The 17,680-nt window shown below is 46.6% G+C and overlaps 1 protein-coding gene across 5 annotated transcripts in view; it reads left to right on the forward strand.

Moving 5' to 3' along the window:
• The window catches only part of syt1a (synaptotagmin Ia), a 183,212-nt gene that overhangs the window by 116,716 nt on the left and 48,816 nt on the right, over window positions 1-17,680 (forward strand). For all 5 annotated transcript variants that reach the window (XM_064342439.1, XM_064342442.1, XM_064342438.1 and 2 more), the window contains one exon: window positions 8,375-8,569. In XM_064342439.1, coding sequence (XP_064198509.1) covers window positions 8,401-8,569 — 169 coding nt within the window. In that variant the 5' untranslated portion in view covers window positions 8,375-8,400. The remainder of the gene's footprint in view (window positions 1-8,374; window positions 8,570-17,680) is intronic.

The following is a 17,680-nucleotide window of genomic DNA, read 5'->3' on the forward strand; positions in this document are numbered from 1 at the left end:
AGGTTTGATTGCAGCCAGCCTTGTTGAATCTAAACCTCACTCATATTGAACCTTATCGTCAGTGAAGTAGTCACCCCAAAGTTTCTACAAGCACACGTTTGCCATGATCAAAGGAAATTTCAGAAGAGATGAGAAAAAATTTGTTGAAATATATCAATCTGGAAATGGTTACAGAGGCATTTCTCAGGCTGTGGGATTCCACCAAGCCACAGTGCGACACATTATCTCCAAATGGAGAACACTTGGGACAGTGATGAATCTTCCTAGGAGTGGCCAGCCAGCCGAAATTTCTCCAAGGGAACAGTGACAACTCATCCAGTTAGTCAGAAAAGAACCCAGAAGAGTATCCAAAGAATTGCAGGCCTCTCTAGCCTCAGCTAGGGTCAGTGTTCATGTTCAAGTGCACAATAAAAGCAAAACCACATTTTATTGGCTGAAAAGAAACTAAATTAAAGTTTTTGCGTGGCCTAGTCAAAATCCTGACTTGAACCCTGACTTGAGAGACCGATATCAAATTATAGGAAGCATTTGGTTGCAGTTATTTCTGCTAAAGGTGGTGCAAGTTTAAGGGGGTAATTACTTTTTCCACATGGGTGATATGGGTGTTTGAACTTTTTAATTAAATAAATGAAATAATAATTTTAAAAATGTGTTTTGTGTTTACTCAGGTCTCTAATATTACATTTTGTTTAAAGATCTAAAACCATTCAAGTGTGACAAATATGCAATAATAGAGTAAGTCAGGAAGGGGTCAAATACTTTTTCACGGCACTGTAGAGCTATAGAAATTAATTAGTTCTTCCTCTGAAAATATAGAAGAACAGAACTGATGGCCTCACCTTTCTGATTAAATTAAAGTTTGTTTTGAGGGCTGCGGCTTTTCAAGTTTCTTTGCTTTTTTTAAATATAATGATTGTTTCATCGTGCTAAATGAAACTGAAAATGAAATCTGCAAATTAAAATGGTTTCAAGTTTTTAATTGGTTTTTTGCTTGATTGGTATCTCACTATTCAATTAAGTGCAGTTAATTGTTTTACACTGTGTGGAGCTGCTGTTTAATTTGCGTAATGCATAAACAAAGTCGAGAAAGCCTTTAATAAACAAAGTCTTTAATTTGGTTAGGTTTTATTTTTCTTTTTTTTTTCTTTTAGTGTAATTATGCTGTTAGCATTCCATTAAGAGCTTAAGATCAAAACAAATGTCCCTGCTACAATTATGAATTTTTTCCAGTCTGAGGAGTGAGCGGTGTCTGGATGAGGATTATCATAAATGATGGAAATACCAGAGCTTTTAGCTGCGATGAAGACCGGTTTAAATCAAAACCTTTTCCGCAGGTATTCACAACAAATTATTGAGACCCGGTTGAGCCTTCTGTGCTTCTGATATAATGTGGGCCGTGGATCTGCACTTTGTTTGAGCAGAAAGTTTGAATCATTATGGCTGTCGTTTATTTTATAGTCATTTTTGCTCATTTTCATGAAGGATGCCAGTAATTCTGGAGTTGACTGTATTCCCCCTATATTGACTTGTTGCTGTGATATGTTCTGTCATACGATTCAATCACATTCAATCACATTCAATCATTGCTAAATGTTTGTAATGAACGGTTTGACAGTTGGTTAACTGACAGATGAATTGGCTTTTTTTGTTGAAGAGTTGTTTTTGTGAATTGAATATTTTTTTCATGAACCGAATTAGGGTTACTTTATCTTTTTTATAATTAAATAGGAAGGAAGGAAGAGATTTTTCCCTATCGCAAACTTTGATCCCGTTTGTGTAGTTTTTTTATCATTTTTGTGCCCTCGTCTTTGAGTGGGCGGAGTCAGTCAGTCCAAAACTGTGATCCTGAGATCCCATTGGCTCAGAAGTCATTCAGTGTCAGCGGGGGTGGCGGAAGCCTCGATTAAACAAACGACGCTCGCAACGTGAGCTAATCGCTTCTGGGAAAAACTTTAATTCGGTCTGCGTTCTCACACGCGTGGGCCGGTGAAGAGCGTCCGTGGGACGCGGGACTCGTTTGGGGAGGTATAGGGGGCGCAGGGGCGGGGAGTGGAAATTGGGCGGGGAGATGGGGAACTGGACCGTGACCCACCCGGTGTGAGGTGTGCGGGGAGAGAGCAGGAAGTGGACCGCACCCGGCCCAGGCAGTGACGGGCGAATGCACAGAGCCATCTGGCTCCCCGGTCCTGTTACCCTGGCCGACCTCGCTGCTCGCGGAGCGTATTTCGGGCGCCCCGTGAGCCCTCAGGACATCGTTACAGACGGAGATCTCAAGGTGTATCGCGGGCGGTCGGTCTGTCGTTTGTCATTTTGTCCCTCGCAAAAAAATCTGCGTTCTCGGAAAAGGATTCCGGCCTTGATTCTCTGCCCGTTGGCTTTGTCTGGGCTGGGCTTCGTTTCCTCGTGTCCTGAAGTGTTTTTTTTATTCATATCTCTGCTCGAACGGAGGCCCGCAGCGGCGGTATGAATGATAGAAGACGGCGATTCTGTGAAGTGATGCATTGTTTCAAAATGGGGGTCAAAAAACAGGGTTTTTGAAATGGCGGGGTAAAGAAATGCACCTTTCTCGCCACAAAGGCATTTTCTCTGTATGAATTTAGATTGCGTTTTTATCTGACTCGGTGAATTTTTTCCGTGAACGATTGAAAGATACCACATCAATATTTATGGGGCCGGCGTCCATCACAGCTCATGCGCGGGGTTGGCGGGATTCGTCCTATATATTAGACGTAGCTACCCCTGGACATGGAAAACTGCCCTTGGTTGGTAAATATCCCTGAAGTGTCAGTTTCTCTGGGGACGTCGCTTTAATCGCAAAACGAGAGGATCACAGCGCAAATTTTCTCAACATGGCACGTTTTGCATTACGCCCGTTTAACTAAACGCTCTTACCCGGCGTGACTTACGCGGCTGTGACACAGCATTTTAACTTTTGCATCCACTTACACGCCCACCCCCCAGGGGGAATTTAACCCTGCGGCCTTTAGGTTTACCAGTTCCAGTCCCTCGCCCGTGATGCCGCACCCAATCAGCGTCGAGCGGTTTTATACGCTTCGCCCAATGACAGCGTCTTTTCGGCATTTATTAAAAGGGTGACGGGGGGGTCCGGTATTGACTTCACGTCGAAACGCAACCATAATCAGTTTCGTTGTGACGGCCGAAGGGAGTTTAGAAGGTCGACACTTTGAGGCTTTATAAAAGTACTCATCTATCACCGGCCCAAAATGGCCGCCTTTATTGGAAACCAAAATTGCGAAGACTCTCTGGGTTCACTGAAATCTATGTACAGGGTACTTCAAAGCAGGGTTTTTTTCTGACGTCTCATTGGAGGACCCATGTTGCTTTTTGTTCTGTTGTGTGGAAATTTTTGCCCAGTGTCTCAAGTCTTTGTTCCTGTAATATCATACATCTCCTTATCTCCAAAACATACATTTGCTTAGGTGCTCTTATCCGAATGTAAGAGTTCATGCCTTTCATGGTTTGAATTTGTACAGAATATTTACGAAAGAAATGAGGTTCACAGGCAGGTTGCAGGTTGTTTTTTATCAGGGACTGATTGCATGCTGAAGTGTAAGAACTGTGCACTCAGCCAGACTCTCTAATTAGCAAAAAAAAATGAAGACATTGGGTAACCTTGTGTGACACGGTGTCAGACGGGGACACTGTTCAAAGCCAGAAAGCAGCGCTGAAGTTGAGTTTAACAGCGAGTCAGACCCTCAGCCTCTGTCACATGGGCTTGTGCAGAGCCCGAACAGACAATACCCTTATGCAGAACCCCTGTCCTCGGACGTCCCTCCCAACTGCAGGCTGGCATGCTGTACAGGGCCTAACAAAAAAAAAACCAGGAACACCTGAGATGATTACCTGTCGCCCTCAGGTGCGGGTGCGTCGTAGTGGGGGGGAAAGTGGGACTGACTGCCCAGGGCCCGAATTGGGGGAGGGCCCTCGAAAAGCCTGGAATGATGCATGAGAGACATGGATCAAGAGAGGAAGGGGGCCCACAGAGACTGCTTATGTACAGGGCCTAGAATTTTGTGGTACACCCTTGCTCAGGTGTGCATGGCTGTAGGTGAGGCCTCCGCTGTCTGTCCTCCTGAACATCTCTCAGGCTTTGAGGAAAGGCAGGAAGCTGAGAAGAGTAAAAGGGGAGGAGCAGCTCCTATATGCTCCTCCCCCTCCACCCCGGGTGTCAATCAATGCTTTTTTATGGACTGCTTTCTTTCATCAAATCATTTTTGACACATTAACAATCAAGTGTATGAAAATCTATGATGTGTGCAAATGCTCACGATTTCACGGTTTCGTGTTGTTGTCTACCGCAGCCTAAGGGGTTTGTGTGTTTATATGTGCGTGCACATCGACTTATTCTAATGTCTCCGTTTTTTGTATTGGCTGAAAGAGTCCATTAAAGTTTTTACAGTGTTTTTGTCGTGACTCAAACAAACACAGCAACTTGAGAGAGTTTTCATTTTGCCTCTGATGCTAATGCACTCCAAATGGCCCGTTTTCTTTGCAGTCTCTTTACAGGTAATTGCAGCCTTCAGTCCTGGCCTTTTGTGCGAACCTTCTGAGTCACTGCTTTAGGTTGAATTGCAGTGGGGGGGCGGGGGGGGGGGGGGCGAGGGGGTCGTGTGGCAGGTGCACATTAGCGTTGCTTAGACAGAAGCTGAATAGCATCAAAATATCAGATCGTGGCTGAGGAGATGCGTGGTGCAGTCTGCCGGGGGAGGGGGGGGGGGTTTGGGGGGGGGCATCGGACGCCCGAGCCGCTATTATCCCCAAGTCCCCGCCACACGGTTGGGGGTTCGAACCCCCCTGCCGTGGTACCGGACCCCTCCTGGGCTGTGATCACCTCCTCTGTCACCCCTCTCTGCTTTCTGCCTGTCTGGATAAAGGAGGGACGGACTGTCTGTTCTCAATTTAAATAAATAAATATCAAACAGCAGTCTCTCTCTCGCCTCTGGGGTTTCTGCTGCTCTCACCGTATAATCTGCCGTAGAGTGCCAGTGTACTTTTGTCAGCCTTACACCTTTCGTTTGACACGTTCGTCCTGCTCCTCACCCCCCCACCCACCCACCCATTTCAAACAGTCGACAGCACAATTTCAAAGGGGAAATTGAACTTCTTTCCTCTGCGTCGATAAAGAGAACTTCTACAGAAAGTGACGCAGATGTTGAGAATAACCGTATTTTTTTTTAAAAGAGCACCACAGATATCAGAACATAAAGAGAGGAGAGGCACAGTTTCCCAAAGCTGATATAATGAGAGGCAAGGACCAGGATCACCTCAGAAATCAAACGAGGCAGCTGACACACTACTTGACACCCCTCCCCTTCCCCACACCCCTCGACATCTGTTCAGGGTCGCCAAGCAGAAGAACACGGGTAATGTTTGCTCTGTGCAGACGGCAGGGCCCCACCTGCCTGTGGCCCCTCGGCGCTGATTGGCTGGTAAAATTAGCCGAAGACGACACCGCGAGCCCTGATGAAAATGCTAACGAAGGCCAGGTGTGACTGCAGAAGCAGGCCCCCGGGGCAGGAGGTGAAGGTGGCGGTTAGGTGGTGAATGGGCCGGAATGACAAAAGAAGGGGGTCACCTGCGTCTGCAGCTTCAATGCAGTCGCCCCAGCCAATGGGAGGATCCGCACATGCGTGCAGCGCAAGTGGCTCATAGCCCATCTATGGCAGCTTCTATAGGGGGAAGCAGCTGCGCAAACGCAGGCGATGCTGGGTGCTGGTCTAGGGCCGTGTCGCTCAACTGCCTTCGTGACAAAGAGGCAGCTGCCGGGTTTTGAGGCGAGCGTGAATAATTCAGCGCGGTCTCGTCGGGAATGGGAACGGTGCGAGAGAAACGACGCGGTTTGCCGTGACGACAGGAAAAAAAAAAAAAAAAAACATCCAGGCCCCGCTGTCATTCTTTCTCTCCTCCGCTTGACATTTGCGTGGATTCGTCTGGAAGGGGAATCCCAACGTTCTCCCTGTCAGAGGCTCACCGTAGCGGTGCAGATAGAGAGCGTGGAGCCGCCGCGGTGGGGGGCGTCATGGTGACGGAAAGGTAGCATGGCAGGTGGGGGGGGGGGGGGTGGGCAGGGCCACAAACGCAGGGCTCACCTGAATGAAGCTGAACGGCTCACATCCCAATACTATTAAACCATTCTCTATTAAATTATACTCTCTATCTATTTAAGTCTGTATGTGGCGTGTATCCTTCATTTCAAGAGATATGAGTAGTTAGGAAAATTTCTTATTAAATTGTCAAGGTTGAGAGCGTTTTCTTTATTTAGAAGTTTTAATCATAGTGTTATACGGTGATGCAAATTACTCACTGATATATTCTCAACACGTGCGGCGCGTGTTTATATTGCATCTTTCATGTTGTTGTTGTTGCGTGTGTGCACGTGCAGCAGCAACCTGAATAGAACCATGAAGGCCACTGGATGTGTTGCCTGTTCTAAAAGTAGGAACCGCAGAGAATAGTATTCAAAGGAGAGAGAGAGAGAGAGAGAAAGAGATGTGAGAGAGAGATAGTGAGAGAGAAAGAGAGAGAGATTTAAACAATGATTATGTGAATTCGAGAGGGAAGAGAAAGGCACGGGGATGGTGGGAGAATGGTAGAAGGTAGAAGGATGATTGGGGAGGTAGATATGTGTGATTGTGTTTCCATTGAAAGGCCCAATTTCAGAGCTGATTATTTTAGAAAGCTAGATAAAAATGTTTTGTGTAAACACTGGTAATTTTGTTCATTGAAAAATGCCTGTCCCACCATCATTAAATCCTCAGCTCCTCCATCCAGTGAATCTAGTCTGAACATGTGTGCCCATTTTATGTTTTGTTCAGTTAGAAAGAGAACTATAAACCCTTTTTGAAATAACCCATAAGAACGTTTTATCCGTACAATATTTACAGTGCTTTGAATCATATAGAGCCATGCTTTTTCAGTTAAAATGTGTTGGTAGTGCTCAGTCCAGTTATTACTCTGGTGTTTAAATTCATTTTATGCCACACCAACAACAGTTTTGTGCAAACTGGCAGTTGAGTTTGAATCTGTTGCCCATTGAGCTCAATTTGTTTGTTGATTCAGACACAATCAGAGTAAAACGGGGCGATAACATGAAAGCAATGAACTTGGTGTCAGTATGAATTAATAATCCTGGCAGGTGGTGATTGTGAACGTAGCCGCAGCACTTCCTCAGCCAGCCACTAATCCCACATCACCATGGCGACCAGAGCCCCGCTCCACACGGGCTGGAATCAACGGGCCCGACGCCTTCTACTGTCACACACACACTCACACACACACACACTAACACACACACATACACTCACACACACTCACACATACACATACACTCACACATACACACACACACATACACTCACACACACACATACACACACACACACTCGCACACACAGACACACACACATACACTCACACACACTCACACACACACATACACTCACACACACCTCACTCACACACACACTCACACACACACACACACACACACACACACACACACACACCTCTCACACACACACACCTCACACACACACCAACACACACACTCACACACACACACAAACACACACACTCACACCTACACACACACACACAACACACACGCACGCACGCACAATCACACACACACACACACTCACACGCACACACATACACACACATGCACGCACACACACACACTCACACACGCTCACACACACACACACACTCATACACACACACACACACACGCACACTCACACACACTCACACTCACACACACACACTCACACACACACACACACACACACACACGCACTCACACACACACACACGCACACACACACAGACTCACTCACACGCACGCACACACATACACACACACTCAAACACACACACACACACACAGACTCACTCACACACACACACACACACACACACTCACACACACACACATACACACACACACACACACACACACACACACTCACACGCACACACATACACACGCACACACACACACACAGGTGCGCACACGCACGTACTCACACACGCACACCTGTCAGTCAAGATACTTGATACAAGGAGAAATATGTTCTGATACTCACACAGAACTCGATAGAATGCTCCAGTGCTTGTAGGCTGGTTAATTTATGTGGACATAAAGCATTATGGTGTCTGACGCAACCCTTCGGGCCTGCCAATGGCGAACGCAGTACTCGACAGCAAGCAGGGTGTGATGCCATATTATGGGATGTAAACAAATCGGGCAGAGGGTTTCCACCAAAAGGCTGTTCACCCAGGTCTTGAGCACACCAGTCGCTGATGTTTCCTTTTCTCCCTTCGCTCTCTCTCTCCCCCCCCCTCTCTCCAGCTTCTGCCTGATTGGCCGGTACAACCATGAGCGAGAGGAAGAGGGAAGCGATGGTGGGACCCCCGTCCCCCACCACGGCCCCCACCTTCACCCCCAACGCCACCGAGGCCGCTGGCACGGGGGGCACCGAGCCCAAGGACGAGGCCTTCTCCAAGCTGAAGAACAAGTTCATGAACGAGCTCAACAAGATCCCGCGTGAGTTCCGATGACCCGTGGCACAGGGTTTGGTTATTTTTTGGGGGCGGGGGTAGTGATTGGAGGCATTGCAGAGCTCCTGTGACAGAGGACATACATTTAAGGTGTGATATCACAAATATGTAAATGGAATTTCCTTAACATTCTATTGCTGATGTCACAATCACTACTGTTAATTTGAAAGCAGTGGAGTTCTATAACACTGACTTAACACTGTTTTGAAAAACAAATTCCGAAATACCTACTCTTCAAAGAAGGGTTAAGCTCTCTAGCCAATGTGATTTCTGCTTTTGTGTTCGTAAATTGCCAGATTTCTAGCCAAAATGCGTAAGAGCGTCACCATGCATAATGCGTCTGGTGAATGCTAGTGAAGTGCTAATCGCTATCCTGGACTGCAGAGCACTAACGGCGCGTGCACTGTCTTACTGTCTTAATGAAGGTGTACCTTTCCATTACATAACCCCAGCAGGATCACTTATGCCGTTTGACCCCTTGTGGGCCCTCGGTTAATGGACACAGAGCACTTATGGGAGATCTAAATCCGCGTAATTAAACACACTCAATTTTACAGGAGATTACCCTTTCCCACAGTAACAGGTATCCCCGGTTCAAACCTGTTTACATTAAATATGAGTGGACAAGGTGTCTTCTTTCAGCATGTGCGCAGTTACACATCCACTTTCTATATTTCTCATTGTTGTCAACTGCCGTTTGTATGGACCCTGGAGGCACTGTCTTTCCACCCAGTAAACAATGGAAGTTATTGTGTGTGTGTGTGTGTGTGTGTGTGTGTGTGTGTGTGTGTGTGTGATCTGAGCCAGTTTTTCTGAGCCAGTCTTTCTGAGGACCTGTTAAAGGTTCAGCAGATTCTTCAGTATAAAACACAGGATATTGGAACAATATGTATGGTATTTGATATGAGGATTCATTTTGCTTGATTGAATTTTGAACACTGCATCCTGACTGAGTACACACAGCAAATTCAGTAGACTCCTAGCACGACAGGCATGTTAATTTATTGTGTATGAAAGTAACTCCGATGCCAGTAATAAACTGGATATCACTTCTTTACTTTCCATGGCTGTGATCAGTAATGCTTTTCCTATTCTCGTTAATCGTGTGGCAAGTCTGAAGGGAGATGTTTCCATTAAGAATGCCACACTTCATCTTGGCTTTGCAATTTGAAGCAATTTGACGGAATATTTCCGTACGTCTTACTGATTGGCAGGTTAGACTTCGACTGATTGAGGCCTGGAAGCTTCGGCCATCTTCACAGCAGTCCAGAGGTCCCTCTGATTCTATTATAGCATCTAGTCTGTTCTGAGAGGCAGGCGAGGAAGCCATTTTGTGTCGAAATGACATTAGCGCATAGAAACAGGCCGGCCACTGTGGCACCGCTGGCTGGGGACCTAACTGAGTTGTCCGGCAGTTTGGAGTGATGGGCACTCGTTCAAAAGGTCTGGAAGGTTCCGTGTGCCCCTGAAGCTTGCTGAAATACAGCAGTCCAGGTCTGCAGCTGCCCACAAGGGGTTAGCATTTAATGGCTTGTCATTACATTACAGGCATTTACCTGATGCTCTTATCCAGAGTGACTTGCACAACATTCTACATATGCATTTGCAACCATTGCATCTATTTATACAGCTGGATATATACTGAAGCAATACAGGTTAAGTACAGTGTTCAAGGGTACAACGGCAGTGTCCTACCTGGGACTCAAATCAAACCTGTGTCCTTCAGGTTTCAAGTTCCAGTTCCTTACCCATTATAATCTTCCCATGTAAAAAAAAACCCATTATAAAATTCATGAACTTTATCACTTTAATTTGGATGAAGATTAATTTGGATTCGGATAAAAATCTGGAATTGTCACTCAAAACACATTCATGTTCTCGACAGGTGTTAGTCCAGGGACAGGCCCTACTTTAACAGGATTAGCTAAAAACATTTTCTGCGACTAAAAAAATGTGACGGTTATTGTGCAGTACTTGTGAGCCGCTCTCACTAACTTTAGGCGTGGTCACATGGTTGAAAGCTGTGGCGCAGTAAGCTACATGAACTGCGCTCGCTGTTTTTGTCTTCGTGGATCTACCCCCCTCCCCCCCCACCCCAACCCCACCCCCCAAGTTTTTTCTTTCTCATCAAACCTACCTTTTAAATCCTCCTGTAAAACTCTATATTTGGCAGAACTTTGGCTCCGGTGACTCATTAGCCTTTTATGAGCAGCCAGCTCCTGACTGATTAGGGCTCCACGCGCTGTGTGACCGATATTCTGGGGGTTGCTATGTACCTTCCCCAGGCCCCCCCCCACCCCGATGCGGTCCGAGCCGCGGCTAGGAAAAAAAAACTCAGACCTGTTATTGCGGGTTTGAATTGCTGTCTATTCTCCGGGCATCAGTCAAACAAGCCTTCCGCCGAGCTGAATTCGGTGCACGTCAGCGACCTGTTTCATAAAATGTCCGTGCCTCTTTGGAAGGCTAAACCAGCTCACTAATGAGGAATATACAAGCGGACCACGGTCTGAGTTTCTGCGATCGTAATGAAGTAGACGGTTATATTTTACCTGATGGGCTTGAGTCTGAATTTCAGTGGTCGTAATGAGGTAGACGGTTATATTTTACCTCATGGACTTAGTTATGTTGTGATAAAAGCCGCTTAACAGTATAAATGGGTGATATTTTCGCCTAGTTCATATTCATAGTGGAAATGAACGAGGCATATTAGATTAGAACAGGTGTGTCCAGTCTTATCTGAAATGGGCCAGTGTGGGTGCGTGTCTTTGTTCTAGCCCAGCACTAAGGCACCCAATTCTGCTCATCAAGGTCTTGATTGAAGACCGTGATTAGTTCATTAGCTCAAACAGGTGTCACAGTGCTAGGCAAAAAAAAAAAAAACTAAAACCTGCACCCACACTGCCCCTTTTCGGATAAGATTGGACACCCCTGGATTAGAAGTTATAAGATGAATATTTCAAAATGGAAATCTATCGGCTTTGTATTGTTTCAGTTTCAGTGTATGCTTTCAATGCAGTCAGGCAGTTTTTGTGTGCGATGGAAGATGTTTTAGTATTTACAAAGGCAGGTATAGGGCATTCAGGGGATTGTGGTCTAAAGCAAAAAAAAAAAACACTTCCAGTAACTTCAAAGCAGCTGTGACACAGGTGGGATTTATCATGGAGTTCAACTGTGCTTTCGCCTGCTCTGGAGAGTGTTAATGTACACGTTTGTGTAAAGGAGGCATGAAAGAAATTCAATGAATTATTACTATTGCTTTTTGAGTGATTATGCCCCAAATTCAGGTCCAGAGGCTTGCTTCTGCTACAGAAGGACATTTTAATTTGTATCCGGGAGAGCTACAGTCCAGCAAGTGTAATTGGACGTTTTAAACCCATGGCACGTGCCTACCCCAAGGGGGCTAAGCTGAGTTGGTTGGTTGAATCAAAACAACACTTTGTCGAAAATCGTCTGCTTAAGCTGCGTGGTGGCAGTGACTGCACTGCAGGCCCTGCTGCCCTCCAAGGCAGATAATGAGGCCCTCCTGGAACAGGAGAAGCTCTGTGTTTGCACAGCTCAGTGGCTGTAATGGCTCTTCTCCAGACCATCTCACCCTACGCTCTCCCGTTCATCTCTTCCGTGCGCAACTTATCTGAGTCATTGGGCGGTGTGCCTGCAGTCTTTTAAGGAGACCTCAGCCACTCCACTATTTGGGAAACAGACTGGGCCTCTCTACAGTCAGAGTGGAATTACCAGCTACAACAAACAACATCCCACGGAAGCAGGATCACAACTGTTGGCTAACTCAAGAAGGTTGAAGTCCAAAAACATGACTACTGATCATCATACTTACACATTACACAGACTGACCAGTGACTGAACTCAACACTCACTGACTATAAGAGAGAAACCCACAGACTAGCAGGCAGACATCTGCAGACAAAGTCTCTGGGGCCCAGTGATGCTGGTATAGCACCGGAATAAATGATTCTGAACCTGTGCTGGCCTTGTGCTCTACATCCTTCCCTTCATCTTGATTCCTGGACCATTTCCACTACAGTCGTCTTCAGGCACTCTACATTCCCTCCAAGTATTCGCCGCTGTAACACATCTTCTTTAATCTCGATGCTACAGGACGGATCTCACTCAGGGCTGTTCTACTACCAAGAACTTCAGCGGTAACTCTGGAGGACTCTGTTGTAGTCTTTCTTTCTTTCCTTGTAGCAGTTGTGAGCGAGGCATGAAAATTCTGTCTGTACAACATCAAAGAATCCACACTTTCATTCTGAACAGCTGCTAGTCCAAGCCCCAATACTTTTACACCCAAATTATTGCAATTCCCTTCTCATCTGTCTCCAATACCCCCTCCAGCTAAAGGAAAATGCAGCCGCACATGACTATGGTCTTCCCGAGTATGCTTATGTCACACACCTCCACATCTTATTGGCTACCTGTTACAGCTTGCATTAAGTTTATAACCTTGGTACTAGCCTACGGAGCAGTGAATGATGCTACTCCACCATACCACTCAAACCATCCTAATCTTCAAACCCTATAACCCCAGCCTGAAATCTCCTTTCCACGACCTTGACGTGATTGGCTATGATTTGCTGATTTGCTTGGTGGTTTCTCCAATCATGATGCCTGCCAGTACTGGCCCCTTAGTGGTGGGCGGACCTATCTCGGTTGTCAGGACAACAGAATCATTGGCTGTCTTCTAACATTAAGACTGAACCCTTCAGACTACACCTCAGTCCCACTTTGATCCCCCACATACTAGGTCTTCCGCTAATTTAGATTACAGTATTTTCAAGATAAGATTTTTATTCTGTCATATATTTATTGTTTTATTTTTTCTCTCGTGGATTATTTTAGAAAGTGTATGTATGCAGAATTAGTATTTTGGTTCTCGGTCAGTAGTTTAGTTGCACTTGCGTTTAAAGGATGTTGCATCTATACTCTCTGGTCGAGGGAGTCATTGCACGTTTCTCTCTCTGGATGAACGCGTCTGCTAAATGAAGGAAATGTCCCTCTTGACTGCTATCTGCCTGTAGGATAACCTCCCTTCAAGACAGCTATCGGTTTTCAGCTCTCAGTCTGCGGTACGGTGGAGTGAAACGGGGGATTTATGACCTGCTTTCTCTCCGCACACCTCCATCATTATCTGCCATTCCGGTTCAGGGATCGAGCGAGCCGGAGTGAGCCGGAGTGAGCAGGAGTGAGCAGGAGTGAGCAGGAGTGAGCAGAAGTGAGCCGGAGCGAGCAGGGGAGGCAGGGTTCATGCTGCTCGACCGCACGAATCTGTGTGCCTGACAGCCGTCGGACGGCCCGACGCGCGCCGAAGCCCAAGAGCGTATCCAGAGGAACGAGGGACCTCCCAAAGACTAACCAAATCAAAAATGGATTGGAGAATCCATGATGTCTTGCGTTGTCTACAGTCGGCCGTTCTCACACGGGAAGATTTGTAGCTAGGGCTTAGCCAGGGTAATTGAGATAAAGTACCTTGCTTAAGGATACTGCAGCTGCAGTGTATCGCTCAAATTTGAAGATTAGAATGTAACTTTAATATTATTATTGATATCAGTTGGGGCAGTTGTAAGCGATAAGGTATGATATATATTTTTATTAAACACTGTGGGGTAATTTGTCCTCTGCATTTGACACATCGTAGTTACTTAGGAGCAGTGGGCAACCACAGTGCAGTGTCAAGGGCAACGGCAGGAGTATACCCAACCTAACATGCATCTCCTTTGATACTTCCAGCACTCATATGTGTAATTTCTGTATGATGGCAGGGCTATCAAACAGTGCAGAATGAAGAAGATGTAGGCGGCAGTGTAGTATAATGGCTAAGGAGTTGGTCTTGTAACCTAAAGGTTTCAGGTTCGATTTCCCGGTAGGACACTGCCATTGTACCCTTGAGCAAGGTACTTAACCTGCATTGCTCCAGTATATATCCAGCTGTATAAATGGATACAATGTAAGTCGCTCTGGATAAGAGCGTCTGCTAAATGCCTGTAAACTGAACTGAACTTAGATCGCCTACCCACCGCACACACATGGTTTTCTGTCACATGGTTGCTTTGATGAGAACGTCGCGCGTTGGGGTTGGCGTGGGGTAGCCGGGGTCCAGACGTCTGTCCTGCGACGGACACCGCGTCCGCGGCTTCCTCTCTTCAAACCCTCCTCGTGTGCGTTGAGGCGTTTAACGGACATCCCAGCATCCTCGCAGAAAACGCAGCCTCGCTCTCCTTTCTTCCGTGCTAATTAACCTCTCCCGTTTAGGAGCTGTTTGGGTTGAGAGCCCTGCGGCACTCAGACTGGCTCAAATTAATGGAGACATTCGGGGGGCTTTTTCCACAAACGTCGCTCTCTTTCCTCTGTGTCCCTCAAAATCTGTGTTGCGGGGTGTTTTCACTGATTCGTAATTGAGTCTGAAGGATTTCTGCAGCGTTGTACATTAATTTGCATGTAAGGACAACCGGTGGCACGTTCTGTGTAAATTAGATTTTTTTTGCGTTTTAATGGGTAGTGAAAGCTGAGGATTTTAATGGGTGAGGATGCTTGCAAAATTCTGCCTGCCACTAACTTTGCTACCGTGCTGGATGGTAACAGTCATGTTCTCAAGCTAAAAGCAGATATAATTGTGGATGATAACTCGTGTTTTACATATTGTGCACTTTCACCACTGAATATATAAACCAGCCGCACAGATTACAGTATGTACCTTCCTCAATAATCATATGAGATTATTTCCCAGTCTTGGGTTTTGAACCAAAAATTATTCTGGTCTCGAGGCCAAATTGCTAAGTGGTGGTCTCTGATTGGCCTCTTGTGGCTTCCATCCTTTTACTGGATCTGTGAGATTTCGGGAAGTTTTGTGCCACCTCGCTCTGTTCTTCAGTGCTCCTCTTAAATGCGCCGAACACCCCTCTCCCTCCCCACAGATTGCCCCCTACTGGCCAACATGCACCACATCCAGCTGCAATTTAGCTTTCCCAGGAGGCCTCCCATCCAAGAACTAACTAAGCCCATCCTTGCTCAGGTTCAACCATTTGACAGGAGCAGGGTGCATGGTGGGATGGCTGCTGGAAACTGGTGTGCAGGCCAGGGACGCATTCCCCTCTGTGGGTTGGTTGATGTGCAAAGCTGATAAGAGGCCTGGATGGAAAGGTGATTTGCGAGGTGGAGAAAGGGACGAGTTTGAGTATCATCGAGATTAATTCACCTGCAGAGCACCGCCACGACTCATTAGCCCGTGTCTCGAACGGAGCACGTGGCGCACTGATTCATCTTAGTTCTCCTCCTCTCTGTTCAGTGCGTCGTCTCATCTCAGTGAAGGCTCCTCTCGTCTAAGAGACTCAGTGAGCCCAGTAATAATCCAGGAGCTTGATCCCCCCCCCCTCACCCCCCCAACCGCAAGAAAATCATTAGCTTCCCACAACCCCCCCCCCCGTCCACCCCCCCCCCAACCTTTCTCCCAAACTCTCTCAAATTAATATCACCCAAAAACAATGCAACGAGACGTGACCTTTAAATCGATTCCCTCAGTCTTTATAGATTCATAAGCTCCACATGCAGCTAGTCGATTCTCAGAGCCCTTTTAATTATTTGTTATTACACATGACGCTCCCGGGGAGCTTATACAATCTCTTAAAGCTTATACAGTAAATAGCCCGTTTTGCATCGCCAGAGGGACGTATTCACTAAAGGATTTTACACGTCGGCTGCAGAAGAATCATTTTTTCCTTGCTCTTCAGTGTGGGGTTGTGTGTCCAATGTGTGGGTCACACGATGTGCCCCGTGTGTTTTGTAGATGTACGTCACTCTTGATATTGGGTTGCTCCGCCCACTTCAAGACAGAAATGATGTCATCGTGATACGATGAGATGACTGGTGGATAATCACGAACCGGGGACAGAAGGTTCTAACAACTTTTTACCATTTACCATCTAGCAACTTTATATTGGGTTGCCCCGCCCACTCCAAGACAGAAATGATGTCATAATCATCCAATGAGATGACAGGTGGATAATCATGTACCCTGGTCAAAATATTCTAACGACTTTAATTTAATTCCAAAATGTGAGTTATTTGGGCGGAAACACGTGATAACATAGCTGTCCATAGCTGCATCTGTGCATTACCGTATCAAGCCTTTAATCCACGCCGGTCGCTGGCAGCCCTCCTGCAAATTACTCCTGCAGTTTGAAATGGAAGCGAAAGAGAGGCAGAATATTGCAGGTAATCAACAAACAACCTTCCCGACGAACGCTGAAAGAGCTCTCCTAATCTGCGGGGGAACCTGAGAGCCCAGGAGGAGATGGCGGGGTTTAGAGATGGATTTGAAGCCCTGGCTCGATAATCAATTCACCTGAGATGGAGTGCCCTCCGTTATCGTTTTTATCCAATCAGACGGTGACTGTGACTCATGGGCGTCTGGTCTGTGTCCGCGCCGCGGTGGAAGACGGCGGACGGTCTTCTCTCGGCACAGCGGCCGTTGGGCCGAGGTGACCTCCGCCGCGCCGCGGAATTTCATTTGCACCTCTCCAGCCGCGAAAGCTGGCGCCTCTCCTCCTGTTCCTCACCGCGAAGAAAATGGAGTCTTCAAGTTTTGGATTTAGTGTAGCGGAATGGAGAAATCTCACAAGATGCCCCCCCCCCCCTTCCCCACCACACTCCTCCCCCCCCCCCCCCCCCCGCCCCTCACGGCTGTACAGCTTGACCTACCTCCACAGCACAGTGAGCCATCTCTGGGACTGGATTTGGTGGCAAAGGAGCCATCTCTGTCTCTGGATTGGATGGCGAGATCTGATCTTCACTATGTATTGAGAGCCCCATCGTTTATACGATCTGACATTCTAGGGACGCTGCTTGCTGAACTCATAAATAATGGTCGATGGCTATTTGCGTCCCTGTATCGAACATATTACATTTGATCTAAATATACAAGTCAACTGCCATTGGTGTATACAGCTAATTATCATTGGACACCAGGGTCATTTGTGGTTTAAAACAAAAACTTTTATATACCAGTCTATGAGTTAACCTGTGTGACCTTCATATCCTAAAATTCAGCACCTGCTTTGAGGAAATATTGACTTAAACTCACAAGACA

Source organism: Anguilla rostrata, chromosome 7 (assembly GCF_018555375.3).
Source record: "Anguilla rostrata isolate EN2019 chromosome 7, ASM1855537v3, whole genome shotgun sequence".
Classification (NCBI taxonomy): domain Eukaryota; kingdom Metazoa; phylum Chordata; class Actinopteri; order Anguilliformes; family Anguillidae; genus Anguilla; species Anguilla rostrata.